This window comes from Colius striatus, chromosome 1 (assembly GCF_028858725.1).
Source record: "Colius striatus isolate bColStr4 chromosome 1, bColStr4.1.hap1, whole genome shotgun sequence".
Taxonomy (NCBI): domain Eukaryota; kingdom Metazoa; phylum Chordata; class Aves; order Coliiformes; family Coliidae; genus Colius; species Colius striatus.
Window position 1 is genome coordinate 187,418,121 of NC_084759.1, and position 8,632 is coordinate 187,426,752.

Genomic DNA, 8,632 nt, shown 5'->3' on the forward strand with positions numbered 1-8,632 from the left:
CAAGGGCTTTGACGCGCCGCGCCAGGCGCTGCCCGCACGGCAGGCTGGGTCTGCCGAAGCCGCGGCCTGGCATGCCCCCGCGATGGCGGCGGTGGCGCCCCGCCCAGCCCCCGTGCGGCCCCAGGCACAGCGCCTGGGCCGGCGCGGAGCGGAGCGGAGCGGAGCGACCTTCCCGCAGCCGCGGGGCGGGGCCGCAGCCGGCGCGCCGCGGAATTCCCGCCCTGCCGCCTGGCCTCGCTCCGCCGCATGCAAATGAGGCCCCTCCTCATTGGCCGTGCAGGGAGCCCTTTGAAAAGGCGTCCCGCGATTGGCCGCGCGGAAACAGTAACGCAAGTAGGAGAATCTCCCCCCCTGCCCCCCCGCGTTGTTTTTTTTTCGCTGCTAACGTGTGATGCGTTCCTCAGACAGTCTGTAACTCTGCGCGCCGCTTACTACAAATAAGTAGTTCCCAGCCCCCCGCCCCTTCCAGGCCCGCCCGCGCGGCAGGGCAGGACGGGAAGCTGGAGTCCTGACCGCCGCACCGCGGGCGCCCCGGCGCGGAGGGGCGGGGGCCGCTGGGGCGGCGGGGAGAGGTGTTTCCCCCTCCCCCGCGGAGGGATATCCTCGGCGCACTCGCCGCGCTCTGCCCGCACCAAAATATTGGGAGTTAAGAGGAGGCTCAGCGGCGCCGCCGGATCAGAAGCGCGCGGGCAGGCACGACGGCGGCGAGGCTTAGGTGCCCGCCACGGCTTCACTGCGGCGTCCAGCTCGCACCCCGCCGCGGCGGCCCCCGCAGGGGCGGGCTTCACGCACGGCCCCGCAGCCCCCGGCCCCGCCTGCCTCAGTGGAGGACTCTGGTTCTCTTGCCGCGGCCCCGCGGCCGGAACAGCTCTCGACGGTTAGGAGAAGGAGAGCGCGAGCGGCGCTCTCACCGACTGCCTTTCACCGGAAGACTTGGTGCAACCGCTGCGTGGATATTTGCCGGCGGGGACCCTCAAGGACTCCGTCAGTGCCCGTCCCCGGCCGAGGAAGGAGCCGCGCCGAAGGTCTTGGTGTCCCGCTGTCCCCAGCCGGCTCCGGAGAAAAGAGAGCCGCGCCGCGCCGCCGAGCGCTGAGCCGGGAGGACGCCGGCGGTTTCACCGCGGGGGACTTGCCGTGCCCCCCACTCGAAAGATGTTGCTCTCCAAGTTCGGCTCGCTGGCTCACATCTGCAGCCCTACCAGCATGGATCACTTGCCCGTGAAGATCCTCCAGCCAGGTACGGCGGGGCCAGCGCCGGGGCTGGGGTGTCCCCCCACGGGCGCAGCGCGCCGGGCCGGCCGCGGATCAGCCCTGTCTGTCTCGGGGTGCTTTGGTCTGGCGCCTCGCGGCCCCCGAAACTTCCAGGGTGCGATATTTTATTAAACTCTTGGTGAATCGCAGCGCGGCTGCGGACTCTTAACGCGGTGTTTTCCCTCTCGTTTCCTCAGTGAAAGTGGAGAAAGAGCCATTCGATAAGGTCTACCAGGTGGGCTCCGTCCTGGGCAGCGGGGGTTTTGGCACTGTCTACGCGGGGAGCAGGATCGCCGATGGCTTGCCGGTGAGGCGCGGGATAACCGCACAGCGCTTGCCGGGCGGAGGCGGCGGGCGGGCGGGTGGGTGACTGCGGGCGCGGCGCGGCCCTTCGCGGCGGGGCGCAGCCTGTGCCCGCCTCGCCGCTCACGGCGCCTCTTTTATCCCCCTCACTCCGCAGGTTGCCGTGAAGCATGTGGTGAAGGAGAGGGTGACCGAGTGGGGCACTATTGTAAGTACCCGGGAGAGACTGGGGGGCACGGGGAGAAGCGGCTGGAAGTGCCGCTCGGCCGCGGGGCTCCGCCGCGGCGGGGCCATTGTGTGGGCGGTGGGGCCCGCCCCGCTGGCGCGGCCTCTGCGTCGAGGGGAATTTGGCGGGGGTTCGCCTCCGCAGCGCCGCGCCCGCCCCTCGGACTGCGGCAGTGGCGGAGGGGGCCCGCCGGCCGCACCCTCCTCCCCGCCCTCTTCTCCTACCTCCCTCCCCTCAGCATGGGGGCGCCCCGGGCCGCGCCGCCCCCTCGCTGACCCGCACCCCATTTTCTGTTCAGAGCGGCGTCATGGTGCCCCTGGAGATCGTGCTCTTGAAGAAGGTGGGCTCCGGCTTCAGAGGGGTCATCAAACTGCTGGACTGGTATGAGCGGCCCGACGGCTATCTGATCATCATGGAGCGGCCCGAGCTGGTGAAGGACCTCTTTGACTTCATCACGGAGAAGGGTGCCCTGGACGAGGAGACAGCCCGCGGGTTCTTCCGGCAGGTGCTGGAGGCGGTGCGTCACTGCTACGGCTGCGGCGTAGTGCACCGGGACATTAAGGACGAGAACCTACTAGTTGACCTTAGGACAGGAGAGCTGAAGCTGATCGACTTCGGCTCAGGGGCCCTCCTCAAGGACACGGTCTATACCGATTTCGATGGTACGTGCCCTTCCCACATTTGCCAGACCTCCGCACCCCTCCCAAGGCGATGCCCTCCTTAATAGCTGCAGCTTAGCTCGTTTCTGGCGCCTGAAAATAGTGAACGGTACATCTAACGCAGGGATTCATATCGAGTCTATCGGTAATGGAAACCTTTGGACCCGAAGCAGCTTAGGGGTGTTCAGTTGCGTAGGAAAGAAGCGATTCCAGGCAGTGACGCAGCAGTTTATGTTTCCTTGTCTTGGAAAAAAAAAGTGGTGTTTTTTTTTTTCCTAGAGGGCGATCTGTTTACATGGAGGCTTCACCAGTGTCGGATGTTTCCATGTGTGGATTTGCAGTTTTAGTATGCGGTGCTTTTTTTAACTCGAGGCGATAGATTCCCCCCGCCCCGCTCCCTTTCCACCAGTGTTCTGGAAATCCCGCATTGCAGATTTTAAAGCAATGGGGGTAAATGCGCATCCTCAAAATGATTTGATACTAGCTTCAGGGCCAGGCTCGATGCTTTAGAGATGGGAAAGCTGCAAATAAGCTTGCGTGTGACAGGACGGGGTATTTCCCCCTGCCTTTTGAGTCTGACTGATGTAACGATGGATACTTTTTTTAACCTCCCCCCCTTCCCCCAGCTGCCGCACTCACATCTGTTTGTTGTGAAACCCGAAGCCCTGCTGCACGTGACCCTCGGCATCACGAATTCTGTTTTTGTTTGGTATCCAAGGAGCCTGCGGGTACCCGGCGGGAGAGGGGGAAGCGGAGGGGGGGGGGGGGGTGAGGCGGCCTTTAAAAACACAGAAATCGTAAGGGGCCCTGGTTTGTTTACTGCCTTATGAAATTGGATAAAGCAGATTAGCCCCGTGTAATACGGGCAGACCTGGGCTTCACCTTCTCGCCGCCCTCTTTTCTCCTCCCCGCCAGCCCCCTTTGTCCTTTTGTGTCTATTTTTGGTGTGATGCTGCAGACGCCACGTGGTCAGTGAAAGGGAGCTTGCTTTGGTAAACAGTCAGCTGATGGGGCTGTGTTGTGTTCTTCCTGCAAAATAGCACCGACTGATGGGCCAAGTCTGTTGATGGTGTAACCCTGCAGATGACCTGAAATTACACCGCTAATGACTTTGGTCCCTGAGATATTTAAAGCATTTTTTTTATACTTACAAATGATAAGTTTATGAATTTAATTTAGCTTTTCTAGAAGGAACTGAACAAGGGTTAAACACTAAACATGGCTTTATTTTATTTTTATCCCATTTCGTTTTCAGGAACGAGAGTATACAGCCCTCCAGAGTGGATCAGATACCACAGATACCACGGGAGGTCAGCAACAATATGGTCTCTGGGAGTTCTGCTGTATGACATGGTTTGTGGAGACATCCCTTTTGAGCAAGACGAAGAAATCTTGAGGGGACGGTTATACTTCAGGAGAAGAATTTCACCTGGTGAGTTGTACAGGTGTCAGGAGGGGATTTTTTTTTTTTCCCCCCCAAGTCCTGTACATTTGAGTTTCTGTGGGTAGATTTCTTGTTGTGGGTTGGAGGGGTTTTTTTTAATTGTCTTTTTATTTTCCTTATCTAAATTTGCTTTTTGTTGTTATTTGTTTGTTACAGAATGTCAACAGCTGATTAAATGGTGCCTTTCACTGAGGCCTTCAGACAGACCAACACTTGAGCAAATTTTTGACCATCAGTGGATGCACAAATCTGAAGTAGTGAAGTCTGAGGACTGTGACATAAGGCTACGGACCCTCGATACTGACGTATCTAGCACAAGTTCAAGTAATGAGAGTCTGTGAATTACTAAGGACCTCGCACTGGGAGGGGAGCTACAAGCAGAAAGACCACAGTGCTGCTGCCAATACGTAGGAGGGGCTAGAAAAATGCATTCATTATTCTGTAGTTGAATCTTTGTCTGAGGGACTTGATTTTATTTTCTCCCTTTGCTGGTTTCTGCTTTGGAATGAGATTTCCTTTTGGAAATACTGATGTTTGGGAGTTGCAGGCCAGTACTTAGTCAAAGACTGACCTTATTAAGAAAGCAGTGACCTCTTGAATACATGGTAAACTTTTTTGCTCTCATAGAGCCTGGACTAGATTTTATTTGCTTTTGAGTGCCTTTTTGAAAGCTGCTTCAGTGGGACTTTCTTTTTTGAGCTGTGTATGTCCAAAGAAGATCCAGTTCATTATAGGAATTTGCTCCCTTTAGATTCAATTCTGGAGGGAGCAGCTCCTATGATGCATTGGAGAACATGTTCGGTGATTGAATGAAGTAGTCCCATCCACTGGTGATGGAATACTTGAACACAGACATTTCACTCCTGCCCCCTGGCCTTTTCCAAATCCAACCTCACCTCTGCTGCTCAAATTATTTCCTATAGCCTGCACAGAAATATGAACAGATATATCAGCTTTTTTATCAGAAACATTTATTCATGTTTCCTTTTATCATCTCTAACATTGGGCATGACAAGCCCCTTTCTCAACTCCCCCCAGCCTTTTGTCACCCTGCGAGTCTTAAAGTATGTATGGGCATGTTGAATGCACAATCAATGCAATATTCAAGGACTTTATTTTTTTTTTTCATACCTGTATAATGTGTTTATGTAAACTTGATTTTTGTTTTTCCCATGTACTATACAGTTATTTATTGTTTGGAGTTTAGAAGACCTCCCACAGGTGTTTTCAGCTGTGGCTATTTATTTGGTTAATTTATTTGGTTAGAGTTATTCAACACTGTGCTTTCCCCTCCTTCTCTCCATGGGAATTCTAGTTGTTTGCCCATGGCACTTTTTTTCTGCATTCCTGTCAACTTTTGGTTAAAAAAAAAAAAAAAAAAAAAAATCTGACCTTACCAGTTTTTGTTGGAAGATGGAAAATTGTTGTACAAAGTCTAATTTAAGGGAAATAGAATGACTTTTTAAAGTTAGTATGCCTTTTGTCTGGTATTATTGTACCAGAAATGTAAAGTAATGCTGTTTGGAAGGGTTTTAAATTATTGACATTGTACAGTCTCCGTGCATTGGCTCTGGAAGGTAGAGTGGCAGAGTCATAAACCTTAATTTATTTTAATAGCTGTGTTTCTGTGATCTGGTTGCATTTATGCAGCTTGGATTTGGTTTTTTTTTTCTTCTGTTTAACAGTGTGAAATGTATGGAGATCATATTTTTTATACAGGTATTTCAATTAAACTTTTTTTGTATATAACAGTTCTGTGTTTGTGTGCTCAATTTTATCATGACAGTTACTCTGGATGCCCTCTGCAAAATATGTATTCCGTTATCTCCTGTAGCTTGTTAAAAGCCTACAGCAGCTAACCTGGAGTTAAAAGGGATATGCCATTAAGCAGTGACCGTTTTGGAAGAATTCAACAGTCCCTCATCTTGACTGTATCTACTTACAGATGTTGATCTGGAGAATGTGTACTATACAACAGCACTAAGGGGTTGGCCAGTAATTGTGGGGTTTTTAACTCTGTAAACGCTTAACTGAAATACCACTGTATTCATTTTCTGAATGTATAACGAGGGAGGATATTTGTACTCACTGGTGGTTCCTGTTGTCACAGTTTGTGATGTTTACTTTCCGTTACACTGAATTTCCTTCCTCCTAGGGGTGGCTGGGGATTTCCTGTGCCCTTACGGGAAAGAGACATTCTTGGAGAGTGGGGTAGCTTTTCCTTCGGCTCCCTTAGATTATCAAAAAACGCTGGTGTGTTATTTCACAATAGTACTGAGGCACATGTGCCATTTTCATTCATAGCCAAGAGCAAGAGAAACGTCCTTTGGCATTCATCTTGGTGTGTTGGGTGTCAAGCCCTGCCCGTTACTGAGTTCTTCCTAGTTTCTCTACAGCTAGAAACAGGCTTGACTACAGAAACAGGTCTTTCTACAGAAAGGGTAACGATTCCAAGGTTTAACTACTACAGAGGGATCTACAAGGTGTATTCAAGGATGTATGCAGTCACAGTAAAGGGTTTAGGCTTAGAATCTGTAGGGTTTGGTATTTCCCTTTCTGGGGATCTTTCCGCTAGCTCATTACTGTTGTTTTGGTTCCCTGTGGGGAATACCTCACTTGCTGACATGACATCAAGCTGCTGATACTAACTAGTTTAGACTCAAAATGCCACTGCAGAGCAGGAGGAGAAAGGCCATCTTTGTGCATGCAATTTGCTGATGATGCAAGGTGGAGATGCGTAGCACTTTTTTGGCCATAAAAAGGAAGTTCAAATGGCTTTTATAAGGAAAAAACAAAACCGAAATCCATGCACGATTGCATCCATCAAGTTGTCTCTTTTCTGTTTCCCAGTTTTATTTCCTTTTTCATTTTACATTTATTTCTCTGTTTTTTAATATCTGTACATACTCTAAACATCTTGGGGAAACTCACAACTACATGAAAATATCTGTTGTTAAAACTCTATTCACAGAAATAAAATATGTTATGGTTAAGACTGTTTAGGAAAATCGCACAGTCATGTACTAAAAGAAGAATGCTTAAAAGTGAAGATTGTGAGTTTTCATTTATTTTATCTCTTTTGCTTAAGGGGAAGGACTCAGATAAGGGACAAGAGGGATGATCTCAGCGCCTAGTGCAGTTCTTTAGGGAAGCATGGTTCTAACCACAAGTGGTCCCTGGAGAAATTCCAGTAGCTGATGATAATTAACATCTTCCACTCCAGTGGCTTCTCATTCTCACAGCTGTTAAGGGGTGGTAGTGAGGCCATAGGGGTGAGCTTCAAAGGACTACCAGAAAAGCAAATCTAAAAATACATTTGTAAAGCTATTGTTGATTGCTGAACTAGGGAGTTTCCACAGGAGCATGTGTTACTTTCCTTAGCTTCATAGAGAATTGCTGTTGAAGCAGTCTGTTTTGAAACATTAAAACTAGGTTTTCACCTTTTGCTACTGAGGCAAAATGCATTAAAAGGATGAAGGTCAAAAGGACACGGGTGCGAGTGCTGACTCCCCTCTGGGATTAGCGCAACATAAAAGGTACACTTTTAGTACTGCACTGGCAGCTTTAGTTGTGAAACTCCCCTGCACACTAATAGAAGCCACGTGGCTGAAACACCATATACAGAAAGTAATGATTTGTAGAAATAGCTTTTCATTACAGTTGAAAGTTGGAAAATGATGTGTTAATATAGTTCCATTAGCTGCGTGTTACTGCCAAAATGAGCAAGTCGATGACAGCTCTTGGTTTCTTCTGCAGTTTTACCTGTTATTTTAATGTTGTTAAATGTTATTTCTCTAGGATCTTCTTCTTCGTGCTCTCTCCACACTAGGTTCATTTTCAAGAACACAAAGTTTGGAAATCAGCAGATTATTCAAAATGCTACAATTTAAATCGCAGCCTGTTTTAACCTTGACAAATTGATTTAGCAGAGATCATACCTATGCATGTAACATCTTCATAACAGATATTTCAAAGACGTTCTAACACTGAAAGGCCTTTAACAGTGTAGCATTTTGTGTAATTCATATCCCTAATAATAAAACTTGTTCTTCTGCATGCATAAGCATACACTTGATTATTTTATTGTCTTTTTTTAAAATCCTTTTTAGTTAACTAAGCTAATATTTACTGAAGCATCTGAACAAGAGCCATTTGAACAAAACTATCAGAAGGATGTTAGAAAGATTGATGAGTGTGTGTGTTCTCACCAAGCAGTTATGGTTCTTTCAGTGGTTTACTGACCTCTGTTGGTGAAATTACAGTATGTGTTCTAAAAATTATGATGTATTAAATGAGAAGAGATTTTAAAACACTATTGACTGGTTTTTTTTTCAGATTTGGGAGAGTATGGATAATACTTAAATATCCCACAGTGTTTGAAAGGCTACCGTTACAAAAATAAGAAAATCAAATTAAGATACTAAAAACATGAAAATAACTTTTCAATAAAAATGGGAGAGGGGAACATGAGCTCAAAAGGTTGTTGACTCTGCATCTGAAGTTGCAGAGGTAGCCTGCCTAGTGAACTAACCCGTCTAGTGAACTAACCCCCAGTCACTTGAATGACTCTTGGCACTGGCATTTATGTGCATATTAGCCCCCATTCTTCCACTTAATTTCAGTCACGATGAGAAACACTTGTCTTCTGGCATACAGACGGGCAATAATTCTCTAGCTGCTTAACTCGATAACAGAACATTGTGGCACTATCAGCTTATTATTAGTGGTTTTTTTTTTTTTTCCTGCCAA

At 48.7% G+C, this 8,632-nt stretch overlaps 1 protein-coding gene across 1 annotated transcript; it reads left to right on the top strand.

Annotated features, from left to right (window-relative positions):
- The first annotated feature begins 444 nt into the window (after nt 1–444).
- Nucleotides 445–5,634, top strand: PIM3 (Pim-3 proto-oncogene, serine/threonine kinase). Its single transcript, XM_062018316.1, has 6 exons — nt 445–1,237; nt 1,449–1,558; nt 1,712–1,762; nt 2,079–2,442; nt 3,695–3,871; nt 4,040–5,634. Exons 1-6 carry the CDS (start codon nt 1,153–1,155, stop codon nt 4,222–4,224), a joined length of 972 nt encoding a protein of 323 aa, XP_061874300.1. The 5' UTR covers nt 445–1,152; the 3' UTR covers nt 4,225–5,634.
- The last annotated feature ends 2,998 nt before the right edge of the window (nt 5,635–8,632 follow it).